We start from the raw sequence: 14,305 nt of genomic DNA on the forward strand, positions 1-14,305 counted from the left end.
AAATTTCGCTTCTTTATTCTGCCAGGGAAACAAAAGAGAGCAAATGTGTCTGCCCAGCACAAATATGTATTTGGGAACAGTGCTTTGTACATATGGTGTGATTCTTTTGCTGCTTCTTTACAGAGATTTCATAATAAAATAGCCAGCTATCCTTACTCTGCCCTTAAGATGCAGCTTGCAAGATCCTACAGAAATTCTGCTTTGTTGTGTGTGTGTGCCTGCCTTCGTTGACAATATCAATGTTGCTTGCCAGACATTAGTCCCAGTTATTTTACCTTTTTTAATTCTGTTTAAAAAAATCTGGAGACTATTTGTCTTTTAGGTTTTGTTTGCTAATTATTCATGGTTTAATGCTATTGACATTAATAGTTTTTACTTTCCCAGGTTTCCTGCATACTTATGCTGTCTTACTGATGTTTCAGTTACAGATAGCTATTTTTCCACTCTTGCTGGTTGCCATTTGTCTCTCCTTCACTGAGTCTAGCTAACATTTTGTCACTGTCTCAATTCTGTATGACCTCTTTTTTTGTTGTTGTTGTTTGTTCCTTAATCTTCCAGTGGTATCTGTTCAAGGTCCAGAACACTTGCTTGGGTATCTCAGGTAGAGAATTGGTTATGCTAAGAGAAGCTAATGTAAAATTTGAGCAGCGTCCCTAGATGTGCTAGACTGTTTGCGCAGTCGGGGAGGGCAGTTGCCTCTCAAACTCATTAACCAGAGTTGCCCAGATTAAGTATTTGTAATTTAGTTGTTCTGCTTAGTTTCAGAATTTGGGAACCCTTGTCTGGACAGTCTCAGTTACCTGGTGGAAGAGCAATATGTAAGATTGTGTGTTCCCTGACATGCAGGGAAGAATTACCTGCACAGGCAAAGAAAAGGAACATCCTGTGACAGAGATCTTCAGTCTCCAAATCTGTTAGTCTTTTTGTAGGGTTCTTGTTTTTGAGCCAAAAGTGACAGTTGTGACAGCTTGATGCATGGCAGTTGCGTTATTTTGTATGTTTAAATGAATATGTACACTACCACCCCACCCCCCCACTCCTTGAAAGCACCCTGAAAAATACCTTTTGTGAGGCTTGGCAGAACAGCTTAATTTGGGAGTGGGACGTTGCCGCAGGAGAAGCATGGTGACAGAAAAAGAAGAATCTGCTTGTGGTTATTGTGTGATGGGAATCTTAATGCCCTGAACCTATTGCAGAGGATGAAGGCACTTGTGCTGAATGGTTTTGCTTTATTTCATATCCATTTGTTCTTGTTTTCCCAGGTCATCTTTCCTTAACAGCATTTGCTGTTGTCCTCCTTTTGTTCACAGATTGCATTTATTTCAGATCTCAGTTTTTGTTTACCTAGGCCAAATAAGCTTAAGGCAAAACTGCAGTTTTTGAGGCTACTTTTCTGGTACACAACAGTTATATCACACCAGTTAGGACAGTCTTACCTTGCATTTGATGTGCACGAGTGATCAGTACTCTAGTTCTGTGGAGGTATTAAATTGGCTTAAGCAGGCTCGTGTTTTCTTCTCTGCCTTGTAGGGCATATTGCCACCACCTTTTTGTTGCCAACATAACTATTTGCAAAGCTGCTTGGCAAACATATGTCAAAACTCTTCGTTCTTTCCCAGGTTGTCAGCTAGATAATAATTTGCATTAGGAACAGTGGTTTTCTTATGTGTTTGGTATCCTTGGCAATGGGTACTGAAGTGATCCATGTGTGCCTATCCAGTTGACCATTAAATGGCAGCATGAACACTTCAGACAGACGTAGCAACATTTGTCTGAATGTTGTAACAGAACAAATTGGTCCCATGCTGGGACATCTTGACTGCTATGTAAAAATTAATACAGCAGAAAAAAATTTAATTGACTTATACCAGTTACAGAATTGGAGAAGGGAAGAAAAGACAATAATTTGTGAGTTCTTAAAAAATACTGAATCAGAGAAATTTATAAGTTTAGGTAAAAGGCGTTCATTAATTCTAACAAATTTTTGAAGCATAGTTCAAAGACTGTTTATTGCAAGAATGAGTTTATTTACTGACTCTGTTGAATTATCTTCAAAGTATCTCAGTGGAGGTATTACAAGCACTCAGCCTGACTAGGAGCGATTTGTTTAGGCTATTGTTTCTGTCAGTAGTTACTTTCTCAGTTGTAGCCAAGATATTCCATCTCTCTGTTATTTCAGAAATGGTAATAGTACCACAGCTTATTATTGTTAGAAATCTGTAGAAAAATACAGAGTACAGAAGAGACTGTTAGATCTTATGCATTAAGCAAGTCTCCAAAACTGGTATGATATTTTATCATACCAGTTTTTTCTTTGTCTTGTTTTGTGTCTCAATATAATGCCTTCAGTGTATCAGGTCTTCAATGTGGCTTGGTATTTGTAGAAAAAAATATGCATATATGGTGTCAATATTGTAGAACATCATCTATATCATGCTGCTTATGGTGACTCTTACTTGCTAATTGAAAATTTTCCTGTGTTGCTATGTTGTGCTTTCTTCCAAAAAAACCAAAAGAGTACCAGCAAAACGAAACCCTCTATTACTGTGAAACAGCTTTGTTTCTCTTGTCTTTTTTTTTAAGTTGTCTTCGGCACACGCATAGAAATATGAGAGGAATGCATCCAAAGCTGTCTGTTTCTAAACCATACCTTACTCTTTGATATTACCCATATGTACAGACATGTATGCATTCAGTAGCAATGGAAGGGTTTGGTTTCACTTTTGCCTTGTAGTTTTTAAGGTAAGGCCTTTCCTTCTGGGTTGTTTGGTGGTTTGTTTTTTTTTTGTGTTCACACCATACAGAACGTGTATTGAGGTTCGTCAAGTAATGAGCCTAAAAATTTGGCATTTGGAGGAAAAACAGCTGTAGATTTACAGGGATCATACCAATTAACCATAGAAAATAAAATTTTTATCATGGTCTTCGTTTTGTCTTCAGTGTTAATAATTACAAAGCTTTTTTCCTGGGATGAGCTCTGTTAGAGCTATCACTTGGTGGTTAATTTCCAGCAGGCCCTGATACGATTTCCTCAACAACTTCTCCGGTGTAATTAATTTGTGTTTTAAGAGAAAAAGGACAAAAACTTATTTTATTTTGTTTAGAAACTTGTACCACTGTTCTTTGTCCAAATCGGAAGCGTCATTAGTTTATATCTTAGTTTATATTGCTATGGTGTATTTGTTGTGTCTCTTGGTGCTCAATTCAAGAATACTGAAATAACTTGAAAGCTTTTCATTGCATTAGGTCTTGGGTTGTAAATGGAACTTTTTTGTAAGCACAAGAAGTGAATGCTGAAGACTCTGATTATGGAAGTTCAGATGCTTGCAGGACGGGTGGTGCTGGGCTGAGAGCTACTGGAGGTTGAGAAGGCTCTTCAGTATGAGATTCTTTGATTTGGTGCCTGAATCGTGTTGAGGGAAGCAAGCCTTTAGTTTTGAAAGTCCATGCCTTTTATTGATAAAATTGCTCAGTCTCTCAAAAGATTGCAGGTACTTCTCAGTCTCAGAACTAACATTGTCTTCTTGAGCCTAGGAGAGGTTTTGTGCTTAGTTTTCTTCCACAGACTGGCTCACATGCAAGAATGAGGAAGATGGTCCCAGAAGTGATGACTGCTATGTTGTAAAATAATCTCAGTGTTAGGAGCAACAAGCTTGCTTTTCTTAATATTTTTTTCTTCTGAAAGCTCGATTAAGGCATTATGCTTATTAATCAAAGCTAGTAAAATTATAGACATTGCTTTTAGTTTTCAGTGCTCATTATATCTTGAGATGGAAAGTTCCATGACTTATGGGTAGTATATATGCTACCTTCATGTAGCCTTCTGGTTTTTGCCTTCCCCTTCAAGAGAAAAAAGACTTTTAGTTTATGGGTCTGACATCACATGCAAGAAGCTTTTCCAGTCAGCTCATTCATTTCATTGGCTTAAATGTCAGCCAACTTACCCAGACTCATACTGTGTTTTTTTAATTGGCTGTTGAGAGAACAGAACCCTTGATAATTAATGTGGAACTATTAATCAGTACAATCTATCTAATTTAGGGAGACCTATCAAATAGATCTATGATTCTGTCTATCAAACAGAATGTCTCTATTGATTTCTGCTATTTGATATTGCTTGTTTCTCTATGGGGAGAAAGCTTGTGTACATTTTAAAGAATGTAAACTTTCTGTGGTTACCCAAGTAAAACTTGATTCCAAGAGAAAGAAGACAGGCATAGATTATGAAAATGACTGCAAGATATATTTTATTTCTTCTAAATTCTGTACCAGTACTGTAGTTAAATATGCCTGTAGTAATGATCAATATATTTTTTAACTTAAAGGATTGTTTTTAGAAATAACTTCTTTTGATTTCTGTCCTTCGTTACCCTTTAAAGGAAAAAGGATTGGGGGCATGAAGGTAAGGAAGAGTATTCACAATCTAAATTAAATTAGAACAGGCTACCTTCCATATATTTCCTCCATTCACAGAGGTTCTTCCAGTTGATAATCTAGATCAGGAACTGAATAGAGATGCTCTTATTCACTTTGGGAGAAGCCTCTTAGCTTATATTAACTAGGAAAACTAGCCTTGAATAAGAAGGTAACCTTTGTGAATACCTTTCTACCTCCATTTTTCAGTAATTGTTTGGCTGTGATTCTATAAATATGTAAAAAGGGTCTTGACCTCAAAAGTTTAACTCCATATTGAATATTGTTTTATTCATAAAGAAAAGGCTGAGAGGATTCTTATGCTTTTTTCACTGGAAAGTCAAACTGGGCTGTGATACTTTGTAATTATTTTTCTTTCATCAGTAACAAAGGCCTTGTTTGTCAGATGTTGTTTATGTCTGTGCGGTGTCAGTTCTTTGACCTGATGCAGCATAAAAGGTAATAACTTTTTAAGTAGTTCTATTCCTGACAAGATAGTCTGGTTGGCCAGAGTCATGTTGTTTCCAAAGACCAAGTGTGGAAGAATGCAGCAGAAGGTTTTTTTCACTGATGTGAACAAATGTGAGTTGAAACCAATACAAAGGACAGATGTAATGAGTAAGATGGCATATTTATAATCCATTCTTGTAGAATAGAATTGTGATTATATGAAAGTGTATCTGTGTTAGATGTGAATTTAATGAGTGCTCAGACTGTTTTTTTTATGATGTTAGATAAATTATCCATATATTTCTCATTAGTGTAGTAATGGTTTGCTCTGTATTTGATGTGCAACATGCTCATGTGATCAATAGCTTTTTAATTTTTTTTTAAATTTGGGTAAATTGAGAAGTTTAATAAATATAATCACTATGCAAAGCTGGTTTTCTTTTCCAATTAAGGGGTCAATATCCTCAACAGGTGTCTTCTGCTTCTGTTGTTAATTAATATTGTTTTCAGTACTCTAAGCTTTTCAGACCTTTCTTTCTGACACAAGCTTGGATTGTCACCTTCCGAAATACTTATTATTTTAGAAGTATCTAAAATTATTAATGCAGCCAAAGATATGAATGATGTATGGCTTTTTATGTGCTTGAAAATATTTAATAAATCCATAACTGGTGTAATTGAAATGCTAGTGGAAGATTAAATTATTATCTGTTCAGACTTAAATGATACAGTGAATGACACCATGGATTTTGATAATCATTAACAACTGCAGTGCTGAGGAGGACCATATTATTCTTGTTATTCCTGTTTCCAGCTGTGTGGACTGTTTTATTCTTCAGTCAATAATGACTTACTTGATTTTATTTTTTTTTAATCTTCGATCCTAAAAAAATGCCTATTGATAGAATCTTCAGGTCTATTCAAAGCCCTGCCACAGTAAAACTTTTTGCAGTTTTTTAAACCATCCTTACAGAGTTTGGCCCACTGATGTGTCAATGTACCCATTTGGTTGTAGCGATTTTATGAAATCAGGTTGAGTGTGCCACATGTGTTTGCACCTCTTCCTATCCTAGGAGTTCACATGGAGTGCTCTTACCTGCTTTCTTTGAAGTCTTACGCCTGTGGCTTTAGTTTGTTAACTCATCCTGAAGGGCCATGCTGTTGTTCACGTGCTGCTGTTATGTAGGGTTTTTGTTCCTGTCCTTTCCTCCCACTTCAGCTGTCGTCTTCAGATAATAAGTTTTTCAGAACAAGAGCTGCCTTTAGATGTTTGGAAAACAACTACCGCCTTGTAAAGAAGCTTGTAAAAACAGTCAAATAGCAACTTTAGTGTGTATCTAAGTGGAAAAACAATTTTTAAATGCCTAATCTCTATGTAGATGCATCTTAACGCAATATAATTTCTGGGAACAGAAGAGTCAGCACTTAGTCTGATCCAAAACTTATTGAAGTGGCAGGACAGGTTCCCTTTGACTTCAAAGGACTTTAAATTGGCAAAATCTTAGTGAGCTTTTTGTATTTGTGACCATCCTGAAATAAACTGGCTAAAATTTAAGCTATTAAATTGCTTCATTGCTTTTGAAAACTTGAGCTGAATTTGTTTAAATGTACAAGGACTAAGCACACAGCGTATGTTAAATGTGTATAACCATCTCATGCATTCCCTTTTTCACTTTCAAGGTAGCAAGGGTCTGGGAGCTTGAAGGAAGTGGTGAGGTTTTTTTGAGAATTTTAGACATCGGCATTTTAAGGCCCCTGATTTTGGGTGAATAGATGAGTGCAGATTCTAGCTGAGTTATTGCTTTGGAATCAAAATGCTTTAATGTCTGTCTGCTGTATAGCCAGGGTGTTGTGGGCATCTGTGTTTACTAAATGAGAAGTGCTCTTCTACAAGCATAGGAAGGATTGGTCTAACATAGAGAAAGGGAACCAGGACTCAGTTGTTTAAATCTGATCTTACCTGGATGATTTTTAAAAACAGTGGAGTTTTTCAGAACTGTTACAGAGATCACTTTTAAATGAGATTAATAGCAAAGCTACTGAAGACTAAAGACTACTGAAGCAGAGTCAATAAATGTTGAAAAATACTTTTTCTACAGGTTTAAGGAGAAAAATGTGTACGAAACGTAAATTTTAGCATAGTTTTCAGTGATTAACTTGTGTTGCTTTTAAAGACAAAAATACCAACTTTTCAGTGGTAGACTGGAGATCATTTGTAAGAAGCAGCAGTTCCTTTTAATATATTGTCTCTTCCTTCATTTCATGTCAGTATAAGGACTGAACAAGTGTGTCTCTGCCAGCTTTTCTGGATTGTATCAGATTGCCTGTCCTCATTGTGTCTGCAGAAGACTAGAATTTGCATTAGTTGCATTCAAGTGTATGCGTCTATCTGCCGTGACATCTAAAATATTTGATTTGGGTTTGACTTATTCAAAGTAGATAAATTTACAGAATAGAAAAGTCAAGCCCTGGGCTCTGTTCTAAAACTCAAAAATAAAAATAAGTGTATTCTTTTCACAATTGTTAAGAACTCAAGGGAACATCAGGAGTCTCACTGCATCTCATCATAGCTACTAGATGCATGTTACTAATCAAGTAACTCCATTTTGGATTTAAATTAGATTTACTGTTAAATAGAGGAAAGAAGTATGCATCTGTTATGAATTGTAAAAATTAATATCAGACACGTTCCCTTCAATTTTGTTAAACTGAATTAAAATTTACTTTTCTGTGGAATTGCTGTCATTTTAGAGAACCAATGCTAACTTTGGATTGCATAGATCATATTTTCAAAGCTCTGTTCACTGAAATCTTGTCTCAGACGACAAAGATTTAGCAGTTTCTACAACTTTGGCCAGAAATGAGAATAAAGAAGTCAAAAAGCTAAGATATTTCCAAGTGCTAGATACTGGTCACTCCTCGTATCGGTGAGCATCTTGTCCTTTAACAAAACTGAATTACATTTCAGTAGAAGGAAGCATTCACTCACACATGATTCCCGCTCCTGATTCCTTTTTGATGTTAAACTGTTTTAAAGTCAAGCCCTGAACTTAATTCAGAATCTTAGTAAAAAATGGTGCTTCAGCGGTCCATGAAACCCTCCTTTAACAGGAGAAATTTTGTAACTATAGTTAACAAAATATTTGCCTATTAGCCTGAGATTTCGAATGTCTCTCGGATTTTCTAATCCACATGTCTGTTAATTTATATGTAATATTCTTCAGCAGTAGACCTTCTTTTTGATTAAAAAATTGTGTAGGCTTAAATATTTGCAAGATCAAAAGCCAGGAACAGACTGTTCCCATATAAAGGCATCTCCTTTTTTTTTTCAGTTACTGCCCAAGTGGAAAATTGGAAAGAAATTGTTGTGCCGTCAGGTAGCTTTAGGGCATTACATAGCTAAAAATTGCACATATCCTTTTTGAGAATAATACACATAGGAAGATGCAGGCTTCAGAGAACACTATAACAGAATTGAGTAAAACCACATATAAAGGATGCATCCTGCCAATTTAAAAAAAAAAAACAAAAAACAAAAAACAACTAGGTTTTTAAGAGAAACATAGGCTACAGTTTTGGAACAGTTAAAATAAAAGTAGAAATAAAGCAGTTTCAAATCAGGTCTTGAAAGCAGGTCCTGAACAGGAAAAGTAAATGTTCCCCTTGGAACATTCTCTGAATGCAGGTTCTTAACAATAAGAATATCCTGCTTTTGAGTGAGAGAGAGCAAAATTATTCATACTAAGGTGTGGCTTTATTGCACACACAGTGACGCTTTGAAAGGGCAGTTTAGAAACTGCTGGCTTAACTGTATCTGCAGCAGTTATATTTTTATTTCCTACGTATCTTACCTGGTGCCTGACTATTTCTGCTTATAGTAGCTGTAGTTCTCTAAGACATTATTCTGTTTTGTAATCCACCTCTTTCCCCTTGGATGCAGCTGCTGCTGCTTCGCCAGTGATTGTGCTGCTCATCTCAGACTTCGGGGCTCAAATCCCAAAGGTCTGCTTTTATCCTCCCTTAAGTATTACTTACTGTCCTGCGCAGTCTAGTCTTGTTGTGGTTTACTCTTCGTATGTGTTCTCCTAATACCAGCAGACCCTTCCAACTTGTTACACGGATTTATTCTCTTTTTCATTATGTAGCATCTAAACAAAGAATAAGCTACGCAGTTGAAATGTGCATACTTAAAGGGGCAATGTCAATATAAAAGTAATCATATTCACCATTTGTTATTAAATGTACATCTTCAGCATACTAATTCTTGCATTTCTCTGCTTAAAGGAGGACATTGAGGAAGATTTGATTTTTTTAAAAATTTTGTATGTGAATTGTGCGTTTTGGAGTGCAAAGAGGGTGTTGCACAAAAAAAAATACTTAAAATTGTGCTGTGCTTGTCTTTATTGCTGCCTGTGTGACTCTTGGGGGCTATGAGCAGGTGAACAAGTTACTGTGAAATAACATCTAGGTTGAATTGTCCATATGGAGTAATGAAGGACAGGGCAGTGCTTCTTGTCCTGTAAGGGCAAACATGGCACGCTGTGAAGTTCACTTACGAGCTTAGACTTGAGGCAACATGTTTATTGGCCTGGACCTTTGTTATTTTTGCTTGTTTGCTTACCGCTTTCCATGGAGAAAGTGCCTCCTGCTTTGTTCCCAGTTTAGCCTTATTGCCTGACCGTAGAGAAACGTCCATTCTAGCTGCAGTTATCAGGCCCTGGCTATCTATTTCCCTAGGTGGGATTGGGTTTGAGAATTGCTTTTGTTTTCAAGGCTTTTAGTGTTGTCCCTTTCCTCCTTTTGTGAAAAGGGCAAAATATAGAGAAGTTCGGTAACTTCTCATCTGTAAACAAGGGGGCTGAAAGAGAGAGAAGGTTCCAGCGTCGTCGTCCTCAGCAGGTTTGGTGAAAGAGGCTGTGGAGGAGGTGGCAGCGGGCGCACTCAATAAGTTTTCAGATGACTGTTTTATTATTGGATTTTAAAAACTGTTTTGTTCTGGCTTTTAAAAAACAAAGATTCTCATTTTCCCTAACAGAAATAAGAAATGCAAAAAAGTATGGACACCTACCTCTCAAGATATTCTTCTTCAGTCCAGTACAGTAATCTATCTTTAAGGATATTGTTCGAAGGATAACTTGCATATTAACTAAATTTTCTGTAAGCCTTCCTGCATTTTTAAGTGAGGTAAATAAATTTTGTTTTCTGATGAACTAGTTTTTTCTCACTTTTTGCTTTTTAATCTTTTTTTTTTTCAGGCTTCCTTAAGCCAGACTTAATATTGATAGAATGAAAAAGTTTAAGAGGAGACTTTCCTTAACCTTGCGCGGAAGCCAGACCATTGATGAATCGCTGTCTGAGCTAGCAGAACAAATGACAATTGAAGAAAACAGCAGCAAAGATAACGGTAAGCATATCTTTAATTTCCCAGAAATTTAAGAATTTTATCAAGCCCCGCTCAAGTGACTGTTGTTGGGTTTTATTTCAGTTTTCACAATTGCATGGACTTCCTCACTAACCTGTTCCTTTGATTTAACTTACATTTGACTACCCTAATTCTTTTAACAGGTTGATATGTTGTCACGTATTGGTTTGGTTTGCTTTGATATTGAAATGTTATATAAGCTATTTATGAAAAGCTACCTAAATTAATATTTTATTGTGGTGTGCAGCAAGAATCATAGATGCTCTTTCAGTAAACAGATCCATTCTTGTATGAATTTAGTGGGTCTCACATCAACTTCATATGGCTTCAAATTTTTCTCAAAACCATTATTCAGTAATATGACTGATAGTAATTGCTTAAGTATTATAAATAAAACTGTTTACCTTATCATTGGTGATGCAGTGCACTAGTCTGAGAATTCTGTCACCTCTTCATGTCTCTGAATAGTACTTCTCTTCAACTAGAAACGTTCAGGGTAACCAGCTTGTCGGTACATTCTTGTGCAAGTCTTTGGCTGATCCAGTATGTGTACTGGCTGCTATAAAGTCCACATTAATGACGATACCGCTTTTGAATGCAACTGCAGTAATAATGACTGGGAGAGATTTTGCTGCTTTGTTCTGTTTCATGGGCTGCAGCATTTAAGTTATATTTCATCTTCTATGCTGATTAGTGTTATTTCTTGCTCTGCTGACATCTAAGACTTTCGCAAGTGTCAAGTGGTCTGAAATTTATGGGTTTTTTTTCCCCCACTTCACACCAATAAGTGATTCTGAATTTTCCCATTGAAAACTGACAGGGCTGGGAAACTTGGAGTAGAGGCAATGGAATTTGCCCTGCAGACTTTTAAAACCCCGTCCAAGATCTGTTGCATACCAAGCTTTTGAAAGCTGAATTTACCTTTGGCAAAACAAAGCTATTCATATTTTTCGTTTTTATCCTTAATCCCTAGTATACTCATTGCTATTGTCCTGTCTTCATCACGGGCCATGGACAATAATTTGGAAAAGGCGTTTATTACAACTTTTTATCTGTTGATACAACAGGTCTACTCTGAAACAATAATTGTAGTATTTTTGCACTGATGTCTAAGTGCTTTCCAAGACACCAAGCAGTTGTACCACGTGGCTTCATTTGTACTAGCCTTTGTTACTGATGCATATTTTGTTCAGACCTGTATATACTTCTGACAGATTGATTTCATTATGCCAGTAAGTACTAAGAATATTACTTTCATGCTGGGAAGAGGCCATGAAAAGTTGTCACCAGCATCAGTGAGTCCAGTGAACGGGGTTCTTGAATTGATTTGGTTGAAAACCGGATCCAGGTTGAAAACAAGGAATAATGAAAAAAACCTTTAAACTGGGCCATATTCTGGGTGCCAGCTCAAGGGACAGAGGACACAGCAAGTTGTTTACAGAAGCATCAGCTTACTCTGTCTTAAACCATGTATGAATCTATTTGCAGTTTGTAATATTTATCTGAGACTTATCTTAAACAGCAATACTTAGATGTCTTCTGCATGCTTAGATGTCTTCTGCACGCTTGTTGCCAAACTGACAAACTTATCAGTCAATATTTAAAGTGATAAAAGTACAATTCAAGAAAATGTTTCTAATTCATTGTTTAGCTTGTAGTGCTCTTTTAATTTGCTTTCCACATTTTATCGGCCAAAAGGAAGCTTATGTGCTAATATTGTGTGATACAATACATGTTATGCTTACAGCTGCAAAATGTTGTTAATGCCTTAGTAGAGTGTCTTTGGATACATGAAAGTGTTGTTGATCCTCTTCAAAGAGGAAGAGTAATAAATTGTGCTGTTGCTATGTGTCATCTTTAACTCATCATTTTATGTCATTTAGAAAAGTTCTACTGACATTTGCTTCCTTTTTCTGATACTTCTAGAATGCAGATACTAGTATCTGTCCTATCTTTGATCTTGCAGAGATGAACAGGATACTACTTTGTGGATTTTTGTTTCCCTTTGTTTTTCCTTTCTTTGCCAATCCTACTTTTCTTAGAAAGTAGGGTTAGAAAAATGCTTGCTATACCAGCTAGTCCTGCTTTTCTAAAGGAAGCTTGAACTTTCCCACAGATTGAGATATTTTGGAAGGAGTAGTTTTCAGACAGACCATAGAAATCAGGGTTTGGGCAACAACAATTGCTGGAAAAAACAGTAAGGGAATGAGTTCTGTCTTTTGGTGAAAGACAAGTTTGGTAGAGAACATAGCCTGGAAAAAATCCTTAAATGGATGTTATTGTAAAAAAAACTACTTACAGAGGAGTGCTTAAATGAGAAAAGTTTGCCTTGGCATCTTAAAAAATGGAAGTGCTAAGAAGGCAGTGCTAACTGTAAGCGTCCAGCTGGGACACATGAGAGGATGTAGTCTCTTGAAGAATAGTTTATAAGTGATGGCTGCATTAAGATCTTGAAAGTGCATCTTTTACTGCGATGGTGCTGATCCCAGAAGGCAGGAGTAACCATTTTCCTAGTCCTGCTTTTAAGAAGAATAAACAGCTCCTTTGCCCCATGGAACAAAGAAACACAAATATGCCTAGTTTGCAGGCTTTGGATCTGTTCCTAAAGGAACTTAAAAAGCACATCTAGTAAATCAAAGGCAAGCCAATATCTTGATCTACAGAGAATCAAAGTCAGGGATACAAACAGTCTTCAGAAAATGATTCTTCATATGTGGTTTATTTTGAACCATTACATCATGAACTTGAGAAATGAGAGTTGAAGGGCATTGCAGCTGTTGTTCTCATGCCAGAAGGCAAGGATAGACCCTGAACACTGAAGGCCTTTACAGCAGAATTTTCTTCCATTGTTGTCCAATTTTGTTTTGGTTTGGTTTTTTTCTTCCTCGCGAACACCCATCTATGTCTCCTGTCATTCCATTCTGATAGCCATGTTCACTGAAGGATGTAATTTTATAGATGTTAGCTTTTTTTCCTTCCTGAAGAACAGCTGTGTAACTGGGCCTTATTGGTTGTAGAGGCTACATCCATAGAAAAGCCACAGAACCTGAGGTCCACACTCATCTCTGATTTTCACATGCATATCTTGTAAATATTTATTTATAATAAAGTTCCAGTTAAGCACTGCGATCCAGCTGTAGATCACACGCACATAGTACGAGGGACCTTTCTTCATGGTCACCCTTTTGCAATAACCTGTCTTGTTCAGCCCCCTGGCAAATGTTTCCTCTCCCAGAACAATTGCTTCTGATTTCAAATGACTGCTGCTCCGATCCAGATACCTACTTTGACATTATCTCCAGCTTTGAGTGGGTTGTTTGAAGATCTACTTTTAAAGAACAGGACTCCTAATGCAGAACAAATTGTCCCATTTGCAGTTCACAGACGTAAAAATAGATAAGTAAGTTTTAATTTCTTCACAGTGCATTGATACCACTGAATCAGCTAACCTTTTGTATGCAATCTCATTTCATAGGCAGCCTCCTTCATCGTGTGATGTCAGTACAATCTCAGTATGCAGCGCTCATCCATCAGCAGGAAAATGAGATTAGCAGTGATCAACCCATATTGTTCGAGGCAGTAGCACAGAGCTATTGCACTGAATGTAGAATAACCAACAGTTTTGCTTTTGGTTTGGGTGTTTTTTTTGGAACACCATCAAATTATTTTGTGACAAGGAACCCATATATAATTAAATCTGCCTTACAAATTATGTACATCATAATTGGCTTCTGGGTGAGGAAGCATTGCAAAATCAGGTGCATAAACCATAAAAATAGAAGGATCAGTGAAACGCCTAATATACATCTGAAGCCTTATGAACTGTGGACTGTATGAAGTATACTTTGGGCTATTCTTTTATCCAAGTACAGAAGCTTCTCATGGTCTGTTTAAATATATAAAGCCAGTTAGCTGGATTTGTTGTTTATTTTTCATTCTGTCTTGATTGAAGCACACTAACAATGTGCTGGCTTGCTTTTTTAATTCTAGGTTCTATTTTAATATATGTATTCAGATTAA

The 14,305-nt window shown here is 36.6% G+C and overlaps 1 protein-coding gene across 3 annotated transcripts in view; it reads left to right on the forward strand.

Annotated features, from left to right (window-relative positions):
• Nucleotides 1-14,305, forward strand: part of CDK17 (cyclin dependent kinase 17) — a 92,140-nt gene that overhangs the window by 26,247 nt on the left and 51,588 nt on the right. For all 3 annotated transcript variants that reach the window (XM_075080471.1, XM_075080464.1, XM_075080477.1), the window contains exon 2: nucleotides 10,119-10,267. In XM_075080471.1, coding sequence (XP_074936572.1) covers nucleotides 10,150-10,267 — 118 coding nt within the window. In that variant the 5' untranslated portion in view covers nucleotides 10,119-10,149. The remainder of the gene's footprint in view (nucleotides 1-10,118; nucleotides 10,268-14,305) is intronic.

The sequence above is a fragment of the Phalacrocorax aristotelis genome, chromosome 1 (assembly GCF_949628215.1).
Source record: "Phalacrocorax aristotelis chromosome 1, bGulAri2.1, whole genome shotgun sequence".
Classification (NCBI taxonomy): domain Eukaryota; kingdom Metazoa; phylum Chordata; class Aves; order Suliformes; family Phalacrocoracidae; genus Phalacrocorax; species Phalacrocorax aristotelis.